A 19,911-nucleotide genomic window follows, 5' to 3' on the forward strand; every position below is an offset into this window, starting at 1 on the left:
ACCACACTGCAAACTCTCATCTGCGTGAAAGAAATACGATGTTCTGCTAAAAAAGAAAAGAGAATCAAATATCCCGAGGGCTAATGAACAAAAATGCACTATTCCATCCTGGACTGCAAAGCTGAACTCTCCGAATTGCTGCTGTAAAACTTCCAATTGCTATTTGCTGGCAAGGTGTTTTAGCCTCCAGTACTTCCCCAGTAAATCAGCATTACGTTAATACCGCACCTTTGGCCTCAAACATATTAATCTTGGTTAACAATAACTGACATTTACATTACCAATTCCATTCAGGCGCTGTGGTGACTAAACATATATATGCAAGAGCTTCAGGGAGAAAAGTTATTAGTTCTGAATGTGTACTTACTTTTCACCGAGAACAATTTCCAAGAAACATTATCATCAATTCTTGTTATAATCTTATAACATAAACATTCAAATCCTAATTGATCTGTAAAACATCTGACTCGGAGTAAAATCTGCATTTGTATCTTGGGTGCAGTTAACTGTACAACATAACACGTTTCAGATAGTTTTCCAAGATACATATTTCTATATTTTATCTGCTCAAAGAAATTGGTACTTTTAAAACGTGTGTTCTTGGGAAGGAAAGAAAAATGGGAATTTGAAATATTCTGAAGAATGTGGTACCAGAAGATGACAAAAAGTACCACATCCTTCCAGGAGAGGGAGGATAGACCTTTTCAGACAAATGTTTTGTGTTTCTATTTACTAAGGCTACAAATGCATAAATAATATTGGTTTAGAACAGGTAGGATTGTTTTGCTTTTCTTCATTTAGTGTTCCCCCCAAACTTTCAAGCAGAGAAGTACTACTTCCTGCATTAAGTCTGTGTAACCCCAGCAGGAAAACTTACCCTTCCCCTTATACCCACTCATCATAACTGCAGTACAGCACAAAACACATTTGGACCAAGTGTTTTATTCCAAGTTCAGGGAGTTCTCCACCAGACTTCAAATGCATTCTGAAATGCATTATCTTAGTTTTTCATATTTATGAGAAAAGTGCTATATTTAACATAGGATTGATGATTAAATAGTATTTTTTACTACTTTATAGGAGAGCACCAAAACAAGCCAGTGCAGTCTAACAGCAGGAGGATAAATACAAGGCATTTGATGTGCTGGGTTTTGTTTTGGGGTTTTTTATGTTTAGATTTAACAAGATGCCTACAAAGATTCTTCAAGTAACAACAGGTATTTGACTTCTGAAAACACGACAGATTACATGTATCCCATGTTGCTTTTTGTTTCCCATCTTTTCTTGGCTTCAAATCTGAAATAGGACACAAAAACCACATTAGGAATCACAAGCATGTGTGTTTCAGCTATTTAACCACGTTATTCTTAACAACAACAAAAATAAAAACTAATTTTAACACTGTAATAAAGACCTGAAGACAAATACAGCCATACAACCACCACATTATTTGTGATAAAGCCTCTGTGCTGAAGTCTGATACACAGCTACAAAACCCCACCGAAACCCAACAAGGTTAAACTAAACAAATAAGATTAGCACAAGCCTATTTCGACTAAGAAAACATTTCACTGAGATTGCATTGTATACACTTAGTGCCAGTGATACCAGAAATGTTTAATTCCATACTCAAACGACTTACCCCCAAGCGAGCTTCTTTTTCTTTTGAGCTTCTTGGGCAGCCTCTGCTTCTTGCTTGGCTTTGACGAAGTTGCGGCAAGCAGCTGCTTTGGCAATTTTCACACCAAGCTGAGACATGAAAAGGAACAAAGGGAAACTCATCAGATGCAAATGGCTCATATGAAATTTAAGCCTCACAAATTACTTGGTCTGATATTGTTTCTCAAAAGCCAAGAGATACCAAAATATCTTTCAAATATTAGGCCGATGATGTAGTGCTAAATGGGACAAACGGGAATGTCTTGAGAGAAATACAAAGGTGGAGGATCCTGGGGCAAGAAACCCTTTCCACCAAACCCTTGATTTTCAAAAATAAAAGCAAAGGGCAACAGCTCACTAGATCCTTTTGTTTGTTTGTTTTAAACAGACAGGAATATGCAAACACAGCCTCCTTTATTAAGATCAGTGACCTCAGCTGTGCTATCACTGTAAGTCTTACCAGTATCAAAAACACCCAAAAATGCAATTTTATACAGGAAGAGCTGCTACTACCACACATTTTTCCAGTAGAACCACTAACCATTTTTAATCAGTCTGTCCAAAGATAAATAAAACAGTGTCCTTACTGTCTCTGTGCCCTTTAGTCTTCACATTACTACTCTTAGATTGTAAGTGTGATAACAGGCGTGCTTTTCAAATAAGGTTATAACAGGCTGTAGGTGAACACCACTTCCCTTCCATAAACTTACTGAAACTCTGAGAATTCAGTTCACTGTAACGAATGTCAAGGGCGTGGAAAAGAGAATAAAGCAAAAGAGATGGAAGAAGGTACTGTTGACTATGACTGGTTCATTTTCCTTAAATCAGCATCCATAACTTGTTCATTGTAGTTACATTTTGTGGTTGTTGTCATGACTTGACATTATGAAATATGGAGGAATTTGTTCTCAAAAGTTACTGCTATTCTCCAAGACAAGTGAGCAATTCATTTAGACAAAATTGCTACAAACTGATGTGGCCAAACAGGTTTTCTTTCAATCCACCCCAAAACTTACTGCAATTAGGAAACACGTTTCTGACTGGACATTCTGAATTCCCCCAAAATGTCTTGGGAGCATCAAAGCATAGAGGCATGGGAGACGCAGGTGAAAGAACACCCCTCACCACTTGGGTTCAAGTCTCATGATTAATGGTCATACACTTGAATAATCTGCAGCATCTCTACAGTCAGTGATTTACTCTGAGAAATGCTGTATGCAGAGAAGGTCAGGGAGAACTCAAGAAAACATCTTCAGGTGCAGATGACACATTTTCTACAACTGTCCCACCAAACACCTCCTAGGTAGGTGATCCCTTTGTTAACAAAGCAAAAAAAAAAAACCAACCAAACCAGGATCACTAGAGGCTGTTCTACCTTATGGTCCTCTCAGGGTTCAAGAATCAAGCAAGCAGCTTTTCTGCAGCGGGTTTTAAGAAGGGGCAGTAAGCACAGCACAAGCAGCTAAGAGCTAAGCATAACATTTTAAAAGGAAAACACACATTTTCATAAGCACAGTATTTTAAAAAGGAAAAAAAAATGCTAAACAAGTTTCACATTCACTTTTTGTACATGTTTTAAGGTCATAAATATGTACCTATGGAATCATCTCGATGCACAAAATAATTAATGTGACCAGCTATTTCAAAACTTTTATGTTATCTTCGTAATTTCCCCCCTGAGCATTAACATTTTATATAATCAGTAATTCAATGCCAACATCTGAACTGCCAAATCTCAGGTCAAAGACTAAAACATAACATTCTTTTATTTGCATTGTCACTTAATATTTAAGAGCAGCTATTAACTTTAATATACTTGCAGTATAAAAATGCCTAAGAAAACTCACCTAAAATATTCCAAAAATGTTTACTTTTAAATTGAAACAGGACTAATTATTAGCTTAAACAACAGAGCAATCTGATGGCTGAAGTCAATCAGCAGAACCATGCCTTTATTAACTGGGTTTTACCTCCTAACACGCTTGAAAATTAACTTTCACTGTAAGATGAATAACAGCAGCTCCTTCTATTCCAGTGGCCTATTGAGCACTTACACATACAAATATACACAAGTGAGGTCTACACAAGTGCTGCAGAAAAATCTTTTTGTCTGTATTTCTTGGAAGACAGAATGAGTTCTTCCATCTCTGAAAAGTACAGAAAAAATAGGATAATAAGATCCTCTGCAGCATATGGGGAAGTAAAGGGAGAAACATTTTGCAGCCTTGTTATCATTTCTAGGCTACAGAGAGTCAAATTTTCAAGACGTGAAAACAAATGTTGCATATAAACAGACATAAACATTTCAGTCAGATTAAATGCCTTCTGCTCCCACCCACACCCAGACATACATCTGCCCCCCCCAAAGAGAAATCCATAAAAGCTTGGTCAATGGATTTTACATAAAAAAAAAAAAAAAAAGAAACTGCTAACATTTCAGGTCATCAGATAACTCAATAAAATACAATCTTAAAAGAAGTAAGAAAGCATGAATAAAAATATATACAACAATTTCTTGTGTAGTCGAAGTATCAGCATTTTCCATATAGAACATCCAATATTTTGCTGCATTTTAATTAAGGTGTCTAAACATTATCACAAAGAACTGCAAATTGGTCAGAGCACGCAGTAAGGAAAATTAAGCTCTAAAGGCTTTTTATCACCATATTTCAGGAACCAAGGGTGTAAAATGTTCTAATTTGGGATATATTAAAAGCCATAAAAGGTCTTTCAAAAAGATTAATGGTACTTTGCTTGGATTTAAGATAAGGGCTTTAGCTGGTTGGAAAAGCAGGGCCCTGGCTAGACCCTTGAGGCATTCATCTTTACAGCCACTTGGAAGATTTGTAAAAGCGTCTGCATAACCTCAAGCAAACGCACTGCGACATTTTTTTTTTTAAATTCCTTTCAATTTTACAGGTTTAAAGTGTGTAAATCATACTGGGTAGTAAAGCTGATATAATGGTTCATCCTTGTAACACTATATATATATATATATATCAATTTTACAGGTTTAAAGTGTGTAAATCATACTGGGTAGTAAAGCTGATATAATGGTTCATCCTTGTAACACTATATATATATATATATATATTTTAAGACAAACACACACATAAAAAAACCTTAAGTTTCTACAGGGCAAAGACCTTTCTATTTTGAAGTTGACCAAAAATCATGTCAAATATCTAACTCTAGATGTTTAATGTAGCATAAATGGAAATTTTCTACCCATCTGAAATTGTTACCTTGTAACAAATATCTGAAGCTTTGCCTCTTTTTGAACACTTCCAAGGCGTTTATTTAAAAATACCAATTATCATACCTTAACTTTTTATGGAATAACAGGTCTCTATGAAAAAATATTTATGCCATTCTCTTTTGTTCTTAAATTAAATGAAAACAGATGTTTTCTGAAGTAAAGCGGAACCATTACTGGAGTACTTAAAGTGTTAAGGTCTTTAATTTTTATATCAGTTTGGTCTACAATTCCTGATTGTCTTTACTCAAGCTCAACATTAATGTCAAGCAAGTTACCTAGGAGACGAAAGAGATCAAAGAGACAAAAAACCCTCAAATGTCTGATTAATCAAGCCTGCAAACAGCTTATTTCTTTTAGCCTGCATGCAAGTATGAAAATGAGATTCTGGGAGCCGTACATTGTGCAGATTTGTTCATTCTTATCAGAACAAAGCCAGCGGCAGCTTATTTCATGGATCATTGGCACTGTCATCAGTGCTACACAGAACGGGTGACAGCTCCTCATTTTGAGGCTTGAACAAAATTAGCAAAAAGTCGGCACAAATTAGCCTCTCATCTTTTTAGTAATATGACATTATTCATTTACTTTTTATCCAATTTTTAATTTTTTCCTTGTCAGCTATCCCTTTCTAGTGTTTCTCGCCCGGCATCATAAAACACTTTTAAAACAAGCAAAGAAATGGCTCAAGTTGAAATAGAATGTAAAGTTCAGGCAGAAGAGTAAACATTTTTCTTAGAGTTGCAACAGAACCTACTGTAACTTCCAGAAAACTTCCCTGCAAATCAAGACATTAAACATTAAACATCACAAAGCAGAGAGTTCTCATTCAGACAGGACTGTGCAGTGGAAATGCTGAATGATACAAGCACTGACACAGCTGACTCAAGAACTGCTCCAGAAATACTCGGGTATGAAATAAAAAATGTTAAGCCCACAAAAGCTCCAACAAAACATTTATATTCAAACAGGTCCTGAAATATCCTATGACCATAGCAGAGAAGCCAAACAGCCTTTTAATACAGTGTTACAGTTTCTCATCAAATATGAATCTAGTTATTTCAGGCTTGCCTGTAGCAATGATTTTCTCCTTTTATGTTATGGAATGTTATCCATTGCTGACGTATATAAAATATATAAAGCAAACAGGAATACTGAGTGGATTTTGCAGTGAAAATTGTCCCCTTTCAATGATGTGCTCAACGTCCACTGTAAAATACTTTGTAATACCTTTGTTGTATTTTTATGCTGTGTATTACAACATCAAATTATATTTGGATGACACAGTAATGGAGGAAGGACAGAAAACTGTTCTAATATTAAGCTCTTTGCTAGACTTAAACATTTAAATGCAAGTAACTTCTTCCATTCATGAGAAAACACAGCATTAAAAAATTAACCATAAGCTGTTAGATGCTTTACAGAGCCCCCTTATAACAAAGGCAGTTTTAAAAAAAGAACTGTAGTACTGTTTTCAGCAATTTCTTTATCTCTGTTCTTCTAAGTAAGAAAGCTTATTAACAAGCTTTGAACTTAAAATCACATTTACAATAATGTGCCATCAACAGTTTTATAAGCTAATTAGAAAAAAAGATTAATTAATGACTGGCTGCTAATAAAATGGCAATCATGAAGAAAGAAACCAAGGGTGCTAAGCTTCAACTACCACCAATTAAGAGCTAATTACAAACAAATTATATATGTGTTTTGCTGTGGGCTTTAATTTACTAAAATGGTTTTAATTAAAAGAGAAAACATGCTGATTAATTGAACTGCAGAAAAAATCTACAGTATAAACTGTGCTTTGTCTGTCTCTTTAATTAGACTTGTAACATCTGAAATCTTTTTTTAAGGTTTGTTAAGGAAAAGATATACATAATTAAGGGAGCATAAGAATGTAATTCTAGGTGATAACCCTGCCATGTTCTAAAGGTTAAAAGAAAACCACCTCAATGAAGAGAGGTATTTGGAAGCACCTCCACTAAGTGTAAGAAAGGAAAACCTTCAGAGATAAAAACAGAAGCTCTTTTTTTTTTTTTTTGCCTTTTTTTTGGGCTCTTCAACAGGCAAGACTTCCAAGTTAACCGGTACTTGGTGACAATATATATGAAATTGCATCACTCACTTTAGGTTCCCAAAAACTCTATGAGAAATGGTGAACGTTGCACAGAATTCAGAAGTTTTATTTTACCAGTAGAATATCATCAAGCACTAACACCTGCACACCTCTAAAAGCAATGGCACCACAGTCAATCATATCAGACCCAGATGCAGAAATGGAAACCAGTTTCCAGAATGGTTTTCAGTAGTTCTGACCTACAGCCTTGGCTGTACTTCCCTGTCTAAATTATGTGCCCAGAAGTTATGTGCAGGCAGCAGATACTAATTTGATCATGAGAAAATGGTCAAAACTGCTGCATCAAATTTGGAAGACAACAGCAGGACTGATCTTGCTGTAACATGTGAATGATATCTCTGTGAATGGCCAACTAATTTCACCAATTATGATGCAGATCTTTCATTTAAGCCTGATTAGATACCAGTGTCCCTATAAATTGCAGCTTCTTAAAAATCTTTCACCAAAACGTCAGAAGCCACTAAGCTGAGCACTCAGTGCTGTCAAAAAGTCTGTGCTCTTTAGAGACTGACAACTACTCCAGCAATTTAGCACACTAAATTACAAAATATTTTAAGAGTTCCTTTTGACAGGTAAGTCTAATATGGTCAAGATTATTTTATCATGTTCAAGTTACAGTCCTCAGGCTAATGTGCTCTTAGACAATATGGCACCTACCTACCAGGCAGTTAACATAAAAAACACAGGAAAATGCAAAGTTTGAGCTTTAGTCAGATTAGTTCTCAGAATATTAGAGCCATAAGAAATCTGTGTTCTGCTTTTTGAGACACCACACCATGACTTGAGTACAGAAGCTCTATGAAAAAAACTCTTTCCCTAGGGGGAAAAAAGTTTGGAAAATATATATTAGGAGTGGAGGTGGGGAATCTTTTAAGATTATTTGGTTTAATTAGGTAAACAATAATTACAAGTATCACTCCCAACAAACTGATTTACAGCAAAGTGACACTACCAGGTATCTCCACATACCACCTGTACTCAAAGGGATGAACACATCCAACCATGCACAGTCACAGTGCTCTAATTTATCAACATTTACTCTTCAAAAAAAAATCTAGGCAGATTCCCACAAACACAGCAGGAACAACTTAATTACATCTCAAGGTACTATTCCAAGAAGATTTTTACAGAGCATTAAAAAGCTGACATAATTCCAAATGTCTGTTCCAAGCTACATATCCAAGTACCTGCTATGGTTGGATCTCAGCTATCCCACCCTAGGGCATCACCAAAAAACCATTGTATTTCAGCCCAGGTAAGTGTCCCCATAAACTTTATTCTCTCAATAAAGTTTCATTCCAAAAGGTTCAGAATTTTTTGGGGTAACTCCTACATTATTAATAACAGTTCTATTGGCATCCCTCAAGTTAAACAAGTCATCCTTAAATGCAATGTTCAAACAACACCTTTAGGTGTTCCAGTCTACATCTGAGGAACAGAACTCTAAAACATGAATGAAGGACTCTACCTATGCTGGAAGCCCTGGAATGTGATAACTAAGACAGCAACTGGATTACAACAATGAACAATAACTGTGCATATTATACCATGCACACTGCAATGAATTGCTAGTTATTTAATACTAATGGCACTGTACTGCAGGGATGAAAGAAATAATGCAGTAGTCTACCTGTCCCTGAAGATGTGCAGTGAGTTAGGATTAAGCAGTATGGCCCATGTGCATCATGTTGTTGCTCAGCACATTCATCAGAGCAGTGCTGACCTTGTACACTCTGACTGCATCACAGACTGAGGGGCTCCAGCAGAAGCTAAAGGAGCAGAGTTACTGATGGCCTAAATTATTCTGGACAACATAATGCAGTGATGGCCACATTTTTTTCAGGAAGAATTTCACTCATATATAAAAGAACGAGATCAAGAATTTCAGGATCACTAGACCTCGCAGTGAAGTAGGATATCCCACATGAGGACATGCTCTGGAGATGGCCAAGGACACCACTTTTGAGGATCTGCTCCCCTGATAACTTACAACAGGAGACAAGGGCTAACACTTTGTAGTGAAGTTTGCCAAGAGATCAGACAGAATATCAGCATCATTATGTAACTACAACTCATTTTTATAACAGAATCAACTGCCAGTAAAACAGGGGTAACACACATCAGCTAGTCTCAAAAGCTACACAGGAATCCACACTAGTAAACACAGCCTCATGCATAAGGTATCCAAGCTCTAACTCTCAGTCCAAAACCTGGAACACGACCAGACTGAGAAGTTTTGTTTCAAAAATCAGCATTTGTGCATATTTGTCAAAGCAGAAGAAAACAACAAACATCATACTGACCAATGCCTCATTTACTGCAGTACAATAACATTTTCCTTATGGAACCTGCAACAAGTACCACTTGGAAAGCAAGAGACCCAAAACCTTGAAGCATTTAGGTTTTTAGGATGTAAAATTCTGTAATGCATTCACAGCTGCTAGATTATGCATATTGCCTAAGTCATCACCGATTTTGAATGAATTTGATTTTAAAAAACCCTTTCTCACTGTGTCATAATGATAGCATATTGACAGCATCATTTTGACATTCCTTTGCTTTTCAGGACGTGCTTTTACTGTCTATACTCATCATCTGTTTATTTTTGGCTTCGTTTTTCTAAATACTGAAGCTGCCCTATCAGTTTCACAGGCTTATAAATGTTATACATCAAAAATTAGTTTCACTTATTAAGGCAGGAAACGGCTTTAAGAACTCTGGGATCTGTGCCTCAAAGCAAGAGCTTTATCAGCAGGTTCCAGTCACTGCTTCTCGCAAAAGCAAATGGTGCCGATTAAAACCCCGCACACCTGATTTCAAACAGAACACCTGCCCACTGAACAGTTCTCCCAGGGCTGCAAGGGGGGCTGCACCCCAAACAGCACACACTCCCTGGCCCCAACCCTGTGACACTGCCCAAGAAAAATGAAAACTATACAGAAAGAGATGGAGTCGAGATAAAAGAACAATAATTCATCCACTTCTTACTGCAGACTTCAGAAGTGGTGCCCTTCAGTACAGCCATAGTACAGCTCCATGCCTGACTTGCTCACTGTGTTGTGTTGCATTTGGAAGTTAGAGGAATACAAATAGCCACATACTTAATTAAACTCACTTCTTAGAAGCATTATATAAAAAGTCTCAAAAGGGACATTTCTTTAAATTTCGTTTCTTTAAATTTCCTTCCTAAGAGAAGGAAAGCAGCGATTGAATCAATACTGCACAACATGAGAGCAATATTAACTGTACTTGTACACAAGGCAATGACTGTGGAATCAACCTCTTCCACAATCAAATCCTTTTCTATAGCTCTTCACTGAATCGGTCACTCTTAGAACAACTTCCTTAGGAAAAAAAAAAAAGGATTTTAAAAGATCTATTTAAAAAAAAATACAGCTTCTGAAAATCACAAAGAAAAATGAACCTTGCAGTGAGTAATGGAGCACATCCTTACAACAGCAGAGAACCCCAGTGAATTCACATGGAATCTGCCTCTGCAGAACTCCTCAGGAGAGATCAAGCCAGCCATTTGAGTTTTCCTTCTTTCAACATACTATTTATTCAGATAAACCCACTTAACCAAAACCAAGTCAAGGCTGTGAATACTAATAATGTTTCAAGCATTTTGTTTTCAGAATTACAACATGCTAATATTTGAAAGTCAACAATTTGGAGCTAATGTTCCACAAATAATAATACATTGCTGCAGCACCTGGGATGTGCTAGATGTTGTATAATCCCATGGCTACCAAAATCAGATAACAGTTTATCATAAATATTACAAAACCTTAAAACTTCTTACATTAATTTGTTTTTATAGTCAAACAATTTGCACTAGAACCTCAGTATGTTTTATTGATTATGATACTCTAACCACTTTAGAGCAGATGGGATAATGACATTTGTGAAGGAGAACAGCAAGTGTTTGTCACGTTGTACACAGGAAAGTAATGGAACAGCCAGAAGCTGGTCAGACTTAAAGGGAACATCAGGACACGTTCCTATCACTGTCAGTGGCTGTTATCTTTGCACACTGAAGTTTTGTGATCACTGGTGACAAGGCAGATAAGAGGCCAGTCATTACAAACTGCCCTGAGTGACTACCTGGAGGAGTTTAACGATCCTGTAAGAACACTCTGAGGCACAGTTAGTTTTACCCAACCTCACAGAACCTTAAGAACTGTATTTCCCATTTCAAAAGCCCTCTCTTTTTAAAGCCACCACAACACTGTAATACACTGCATTAAACAGATTTAAATCTGCAGTTTTACATTAAAGCTTACTTTAAAACCCTATTTAAAATATTTGAATGAGTAGTCGTCAAAATTTGTCTTTGCTTTCTCAGTCCTCTTCTAACACCTTTGAATTTGGAAAGCATATACAGTGGACAGAAAATTCTCACTAGCTGTGTGAAGATGGAATATGCAAAATGAAGGAATGAAAGCAAAAGCTACATTATTATTTTTAGTATTAATCTAGAATCTCTAAATTATACAAATCAGATTAGTTAAAAAATCATTGCTTCTCCACTCACTCAAATAATACTTATTTAGATTTTTTCCTTAACTGCCTTCAAAGCTATTCCAACTATATTTTTATCCTAATTTTCTTCCTCTGCATTTTCTCCCCCATGCACAGCTAGCAGTGGGCAAAACAGACGTCGTGGATTTAAATTACATACTTCAGCTGCTACCACCTACCTTATGTGCACCTATTCAAGTATTTCTGACATCAAATTACCAGAGCTACCTGACAGATTCCTCACCAGTTTAAGTATTCACTAAGCACTACATACAGACTTAGAAGGGTCCAATTTTTGTAGCAAAGGGCAGCACAGCCTTCATGAAATTTCTCAGATACACCAACAAACAAGACAACATCTTGAAAAAGTTGTGTTTTTCTCACCTGGATTTGTTTTTAGATATGCACTTATACACTAAAAAGTTATGACAAGGAGAAAAAAAAAATCCAACACAATTCTAAGGCTGCAGCAATATATTTGACAACCATCTACTCCCATTCTTTCCCCCAATTCTTCTGGCCATCAACTCCTGAAAACATGAATACACAGGAAGAAAAAGTATTGGAACACAAGGTGGGGTATGTTTGTCCTTATCTGGACACATTTCACTCTAAGCTTGCTAAATCTCTACCTGTCTTCAGGCTTCCCAAGCTTATTGAGGAGGCAACGCAAAGAAAAATATGAGGCACAGGGAACTGAGAGGAATGGAACATCCTACTCCTGTTCTCTTGGCTGGCAACACGCAGAGAAGTCAAAAGCTCACTATGGAGGAGCAGTTACCAACCCCTCTGACTCGTGGAGTCAGCAGAAGGCTTTAAAGCAAAGTTACTTGGCATTGTTTGTGGTCGAATTTTCAAGTCTTAAACACAGCTCCAGCTGCCCAAGCACTACTAGATCAGCACAAAGTCCTTCAGTCACTGACAGGACTCTGCTCAGGAAACAGGGAAGATGGAGCAGACAATCAATGCTATTTTAGCCATGACACCTTTTGTACAGACACACAAAACTCAGTGTCCCCTGGGAGCTTTTGTTAACAGCCCACTCACCTCACGCATGGCCAGTCTGTCACTCAGCTCCTCAGCCTTAGCAACGTCCCCTTCAGCCACACACTTCTCTATGCTAAGTTCAAGGCCAGACTAGGAAAAAAAAAAAAAAAAAGGTAAATATCTTTAAGACAAAGAGAACACATTTAAAGAGAGTACCTCCTTTCTAAGAGCATTTCTTTCATAAAATTCTTTGGGACACTGCACAAACCTGCAATTTCTATGTAACACAACCCACTCTGTCTCTGTACTGTAATGGACAGTATAATTAAGAACTCACTGAAAGGCTGCCCGAGCACAAATCATTGCATTAGTTCCACCTTATGTGCAGGATAATACTATAGGTTAAAAAAATTACACGGACTAGTTTATGCCTGTCACAATGAAATTTCATCTGAAGATCTGTCTTATCTCTTCCATCCCTGGAGCTTTCTAAGCAAAATGTGAAATATATGTGTCAGGTAACATGAAGAATGGCAATTACCACTGTATCGTTACAGTTCTAAGATCTTATCTTTCTCCAAAAACTGAGTTCTGGCACGATGCCACTCCCTGTACTAATAAATTAAAAATTCTAGCAGCCCTATGGAAAACAATGAAAAAGCTTCAGAATTTAAAGGTTATTTTCAGAGGCTATGATCAATGTAACATAACTTGTTCAACAGCAACATTTACAAATAACATAATTATAAAAAGTAAATATTTCCTGGAAATTATAGTTGGAAACTTCTGATGGAATACAGAAGGGTAACATAGCAGAGGGCACTGACTTCAGAATTTCACAAAAAACCTCACTCTCATAACAAAAGGCAATTTACAGCCTCACTGGTTTTAAATATTAGTGATGCTAAAGAAAACACATTTGACAGTTTCATAACAAACACTTTTTTAAGAGACAAAAGCAAAAAATCTAACAGAATTCTGGAGAAACAGTGATATGCAAACTCTGCACTTCAATTATGTCAGGTGGCAGTTGAAAAAACAAAATGCACAACTGGAAATTGCAGCGATAGCCAATTCTGTTAGATGTGCTTTCTGAAAGTAATGAGACACACTTTCCACTAGAGATAAAGTCCCTGAACTTACGTGGAAACCATCTGCATTTTAACACTTTGGGCCTTATTCCAGATCTATCCTGACCAGTTTAATGACAACTAAAGAGCCACCAGAAGTAAGGAGTGAACAATGTCTCATGACTTTCATGTAGAAACCTACTGTAGCCAAATGAAAAAAACAAAATGTATCCTAAAGGAGGCTAACTGGACATTTGATGCCACAGAACTTACACAGGACTTTACCAGAAAAACTACAGAACAAACAGTGCTACCAGGAACTCACAACATATGAAGTTTCTTAATTGTCCATTATGTGTACCAATTAGTTCAAATATGACTACTTACACAGTATTTATGAACAGAAAGTGTTAGAATCCCACCAAAAATGCATGATAGGTTTGTCCCTTTAATTCCTAAAGCCACTGGTGCCAACTGAAGGATTTTTGTGACACATTTTAAAGTTAAAACACGACTAAACAAAAGAAAATAAAAAGTCAAACACCACATATGAAGCATTCTGAGAAAATATAACCAGACAGGAAACAAGCCTGGATGCTGTCTCAAGAGAAAGTAGAGCAACCATTCAAAAAAGAAATCTATTAAAAACATCACAAATTTGCCCTTCCCAAGTGATTTGATCATTTACTCTCAAATAGACTCAGTTTTATTCCTATCTCAGGTAATGTCAACTTCTTTTACCACCAAGTACAAGCTGACACTGCCTTTGTAGCAACATTCACCTTTTGTGGGGCCCTGCTATCCACAGGTGATTCAAATCTATCATTGATTCCAAAGTACTGTGTCAGTTCTTTCCATTTCTCTTCATTTTCCAACTGTTGGCTACTAAAAACAAACAAACAAGTCATCAGTGTAACCAGCTCCCTTTCCACAACTTGTAATATTCTGTGCTAAATAGGATTCAGTGCTAGAATAAACTCCTCCATTTGGCAGGCATGCTCTCTTCACCCATTCAGTTTTTAATTCAAGTGAAATTAATTATTCCTCCCCCTCTGTAAGTATAATTCCAGAATGTTGAAAGCAAGCTGATAGAATCATAGAACCATTCAGGCTGAAAAAGACCTTTAAGATCATCGAATCCAACTGTAAATACAACACAGAAGGAAATACAATACAAGAAGGAAAAACAAGAGAAGGAGCAGGCTGAACAGGAGGTTTATGCAGTTACATGCAAAACATAATCAGGAATAACATTAAGTCTACTTTAAGTTACAGTTAATAATACGTTAATGTTGATTTTTAAAATCAAGCAGTAACAGTCCATTTAGCATTCACTGATACAAACTCAGCCTGTCCAAGAGAGACACTGAAAACATTCAGCAGATATTTAACATGATGTTCAAATTTAGGCTTTAGCCATGCATGTGGTCAAGCTTTTTTACAAGTTTTGCCTGATACTAAAAACAGACCTCAGGAAATGACATTGACCTGGTTATACCTCTTAGTCACTTCATCAGCCTTTTTCTGTTTTGCTAAGGGGAAAAAAGAAAAGAGAAATCCAACATTACACAGTAATACCCCACAGCACCCAGTGAACTTACAGAGCTCTAATTGGTCACATTTCCTTTCAAAGGTCAACACACTGGGATTTTTACCCAGTGATGGTGTGGTTTTAAACCACTCAGCTGTAAGAGACTCTTACAGTATCTGTGAAGAAGTTTTAACTAGAATACACTAAAGTCTGATTTATAGAATTACTGAAACACACTTAACCATTATAAATCAGTACTAAGTAAGCAAGTTCTACTTTCTTTTAAAGAAGAGGACAAATATATTACTTGCTTTTTAAGTTGCAATTTACAACCTGGACCTGCAAGTGCTGTATACAACTAGCAAAATAAAATCACAGACAACAGACAGAATACATCTACTCAGGCACTCATTTCTTCACTAAAAAGAAAAAAAAAAAGAGCCAAAATAAAAACAACAACTCTCCCCTCCCCCCCAAACCACCACGTGCTGATAACAACTCAATTTTGAGAAAGTAAATTCCATAATTATAAAGAACACCTTTGCGGTGGCGCTTTCTCTTTCGGCATCTGTTTTCCTGCTCTGCTTCCACTTTCATTTCACGGTGCTTCTTCTGAAGCTCCACAAATTTCTACAAGATTAAGAAAAAGCAAATCGGTATTTTTAATTTTTTCCCCCTATTTTTAAGAAATTACATATTGTGCTGAGAAATATTGTGACAGTATCTTATTTATCCACAGTACCTGGTGTTAACAATTACATTCAAACTTACAAATCACGAACATCCAACTCTGATGGTGTTAAAACAGAATTGGTTCTAATCTTTTACCACCTCTCCCTGACTTTCTGCCCTCCCTCCATGCCAGGACTACTCAAATCTGACAGTTTTCTCATGGGATGTGCCACAGAATACATTTCTGCTGGTACCCTTTCCAGGTATGCATCACCCCTACCATGGCTGATATACTGAGCTGTGAATCCTTACTGATGCAGAAAGCAGCTACCAAGAAGCTCAGAGCCCAAAAACCACTGAGAATACAAGTTTCATGCAGCTGTCTAGTTATAAAAACTCCTTGCTGTGCCTTCAATCACCACCAAACTACCCAGTCACTTCCTACCTAAATTCCTGCTCTCCCTGCTTGAAACAATCTCAGGTATATCCTTTGATCATATTATATTTCATTTCAGATAAAAATAACATTGAGTTATTTTAATCTAAAGATCAGCCACTGGGCTTTGAGTCTGTTGTATTAATGCTCGTTTGGAGACCTGCAAAGACACGCACATTCCAGATATTTACAGAGATTCCAGGAGGGCACGTTTGAGACTCGCTTTCTTCATCTGCCACTGGTATCACAACAGGTTCACTGCTGGCACTACTCTCCTGTCCACTCCCTGGGAGTTCAGAAAGCTCAGCTCCTTCAGCATCCTCTTGTGCCTCTTTCTTTGAAGAGGAAGCAGGAGAATCGTCTCCATCATCAGAACTCAAATCAACATCACTTTCATTCACTCCTGGAGGTAACAGCCCACTCCACATCTTCCAGTGTCAGCAAGTCCAAACCACTTCAAGTCACTGCAGAGACACCAGGTTACCCATCCCGAGGTGAGAACAACCTGCAGGAGAAACAGAAACACCAAACACCTCATCAGAAATATTTTAGCTTCTCACAAGCAACTATCAGTACATGCTTTAGAAAAGCACATTATAAAGCTGCTACTACTTACTGTATCAGACAGGAGTAGACGATTTGAGTCCACAGGTTGACGCTATAGTTCATTTTTTTTCCCCCTCCTCGTCCTTTAAAGTTATGCCCCTTCGCATTTGTTTACGGCTACTTTCGGTTTAGGGGCGACACCAGAGCAAACGCCTCCCGTCCCTCCCCAGGAGCAGCTTCCCAGAGGAGCACAAGCTCCTGCCCTCGCCGCCGGGCAGGGCCGACAGAGAAGAGCCCGCCCGGGGCAGGCCGGGGGAGCGCGGGGCAGCCGCTCCGGAGGAGAAACGGCTCCACCGCAGGGTGGGGGACGGTAAACGGCACCCCCTGGCCCCCGCAGGCCCGTCGGTGCTGCCAATAACCCGCGGAGCCCTCGCGAAACCCCTGCGAAACCCCCTCAATGTCCCCGCCGTGTCCCCGCCCGGCCGTGTTTACCTGGCCGCCATCTTGGCACCGCCGGAACACCCCGCCCGCCCATTGGGCCGCGCGGCGCAGCCAATCAGCGGCCGCGCCGGTCTCCATGGCAACGGGGCGGGGCGTCCGCCGGGGAGGTGTGGGGTGTTCCATTGGAAAGTGTGGGGTGTTCCCTTGGAAAATGTGGGGTGTTCCCTTGGAAAGTGTGGGGTGTTCCCTAGGAAAGTGTGGGGTGTTCCCTTGGAAAATGTGGGGTGTTCCCTAGGAAAGTGTGGGGTGTTCCCTGGGAAGGTGTGGGGTGTTCCCTAGGAAAGTGTGGGGTGTTCCCTTGGAAAGTGTGGGGTGTTCCCTTGGAAAATGTGGGGTGTTTCCTTGGAAAGTGTGGGGTGTTCCCTGGGAAGGTGTGGGGTGTTCCCTTGGAAAGTGTGGGGTTTTCCCTGGGAAGGTGTGGGGTGTTCCCTTGGAAAGTGTGGGGTGTTCCCTGGGAAGGTGTGGGGTGTTCCCTAGGAAAGTGTGGGGTGTTCCCTTGGAAAGTGTGGGCTAGTCCCTGGGAAGGTGTGGGGTGTTCCCTGTGAAGGGAACAGAGCGACCTCCAGGCTCCCGTAAGAGCTCCCGAAGGGGCAGATGGCCCAGTAAGTGCCACTGAGGTTGTTGTCAGAATCACAGAATCAGTCAGGTTGGCCGAGACCTCTGAGGTCATCGAGTCCAGCCTGTGACCGAACACCACCACGTCACCCAGCCCATGGCACTGAGTGCCACGTCCAGGCTTTCCTTAAACACCTCCAGGGACGGTGACTCCACCACCTCCCTGGGCAGCCCGTTCCAATGTCTGATCACCCTTTCTGTGGAGAAATTTCTCCTCATGTCCAACCTAAACCTCCCCTGGCACAGCTTGAGGCCGTTTCCTCTCATCCTATCTTTTGTTCCTTGGGAGCAGAGCCCGACCTCCCCCCGGCTCCCCTCTCCTGTCAGGGAGTTGTAGAGAGTGATGAGGTCCCCCCGAGCCTCCTTTTCTCCAGGCTGAGCCCCCACCAGCTCCCTCAGCTACTCCTCATGAGACTCATACTTCTTTCAGAAGAAAGACAGGCAACACATTGTACAGCAGTCCCAGCTGCCATACAGAAATACGGCATCTGTTCCAAGAGTAAACCTTGTAAATCCTGCCATACCAAAGCATTTATGCTGGGACAGAATGACTATGGTCATACTCTTCAGGACACAGGGGGGAGGTTTAGGTTGGACATTAGGAAGAAGTTCTCCACAGAAAGGGTGATCAGACATTGGAACGGGCTGCCCAGGGAGGTGGTGGAGTCACCGTCTCTGGAGGTGTTTAAGGAAAGCCTGGACGTGGCACTCAGTGCCATGGGCTGAGTGACAAGATGCTGTTAGGTCATAGGCTGGACTCAGTGGTCTCAGAGGCCTTTTCCAACCCAGCTGATTCTGTGATTCTGTGATTCTGTAATTCTCTGAAGAGAGCAGAAGATCTAAAAAGAGATACTTTTCAAGAATTGAAAAGTCCTTTCAGGGTTCCCACTAGTGCCTTGGATTGATGCGGTAAAGAGAAAACCTCAGAAAGGCGAACTCACAAATCTTACAAGGTTGTTCCTTGGGAATTCCCATTGGGAATTTTGAGTCTCACAGCAGTGTGCTGGGTGCTTCAAAGTTAACTGTCAGTCCACACAGAGCATTCAGCAAAGGATGTGTGGAAGATTCTGTTACTCCTTGTCCTTTCCACTTTCCCAGGTGAGACACACAGCACAAACACATCCTTGGGAGCAGCTGATATGATTCAGCAAAAGCACCTTGCACAAGAGGAGCAATGGGAAGGGAGGTACAGAGAAACTGCAAGGAGATGGTGCAGGGGTGAGGCTGACACCACTAGCACTGAAATGTGTCTGAAAGAGGGGAGGGTTCCTATTTTTCAGATAATTTGTGAGAAGATGCATTTTTGAGTGACAATTTGACAGGTTGAAAACTGTATCTCGGTACGATACTGAGACTCCTGGGGAAAGAGTTGTTGACCCCAAATCAGGACACAACCCAGTTGTGGACATATTTGAGTGGAATAGGAAGAGGGCAAGTGCTATGAAGATGGATAATAGGGAATATGGCTTTGAGTAGGGATTTCTTGGTGGATCACAACTTCTGGGATTGGCTGTGCTTGGAAGGGAGAACTAAGTGCCTTTCTCATAGACATAAAACAGATCTTCAGATTGTTTTCAGTTTTATGCCATAATTTTACATCCTTAGATTCATTTCTAAAATCAATTAATTCCGTAAGTAATCACTTTTTCATGAACTACATGTAAATTTCACACTCAGCTTGCTAACTAGATTTTCCTCTCATCTGGGAAATCAATTTTTAAGAGAGTTATTTTATTTACATTTAATGACTGGTTATATTTGGTATACAGATAACTGGTAATTAATAACTGTATTGATACTGGATATTCACTGCTGTTTGTTCTAGCAGATTGTTAGACCATTGGGCTGCATGATGATTTCTTAATTTCAACACACTCCAAAAATTGAAAAATATGTGACACCTCTATGACCGGTAAATTTATATGTTTGATAGGGATAAATTTTCAGAAGGCAAATTTAATTTTGTGTGACACAACTTGT

At 39.1% G+C, this 19,911-nt stretch overlaps 1 protein-coding gene across 5 annotated transcripts; it reads right to left on the bottom strand.

Moving 5' to 3' along the window:
- Positions 1-926: 926 nt before the first annotated feature.
- Positions 927-17,357, bottom strand: FAM204A (family with sequence similarity 204 member A). Of its 5 annotated transcripts, none has more exons than XM_017809323.1 (9): positions 17,308-17,357; positions 16,461-16,774; positions 15,701-15,791; positions 15,129-15,162; positions 14,413-14,515; positions 12,621-12,710; positions 3,714-3,806; positions 1,643-1,749; positions 927-1,296 (listed from the first exon to the last, which is right to left on the bottom strand). In XM_017809323.1, the coding sequence occupies exons 2-9, from the start codon at positions 16,695-16,697 to the stop codon at positions 1,245-1,247; spliced, it is 807 nt and encodes a 268-aa protein (XP_017664812.1). In that variant the 5' UTR covers positions 16,698-16,774; positions 17,308-17,357; the 3' UTR covers positions 927-1,244. The 5 variants fall into 5 exon arrangements, with proteins under 5 accessions (XP_017664812.1, XP_017664811.1, XP_017664809.1 ...); XM_017809322.1 differs by having other exon boundaries at positions 14,413-14,512; positions 16,446-16,774; XM_017809320.1 differs by having other exon boundaries at positions 16,446-16,774.
- Positions 17,358-19,911: the final 2,554 nt, after the last annotated feature.

Source organism: Lepidothrix coronata, unplaced genomic scaffold (assembly GCF_001604755.1).
Source record: "Lepidothrix coronata isolate B3197 unplaced genomic scaffold, Lepidothrix_coronata-1.0 Scaffold25, whole genome shotgun sequence".
NCBI lineage: Eukaryota > Metazoa > Chordata > Aves > Passeriformes > Pipridae > Lepidothrix > Lepidothrix coronata.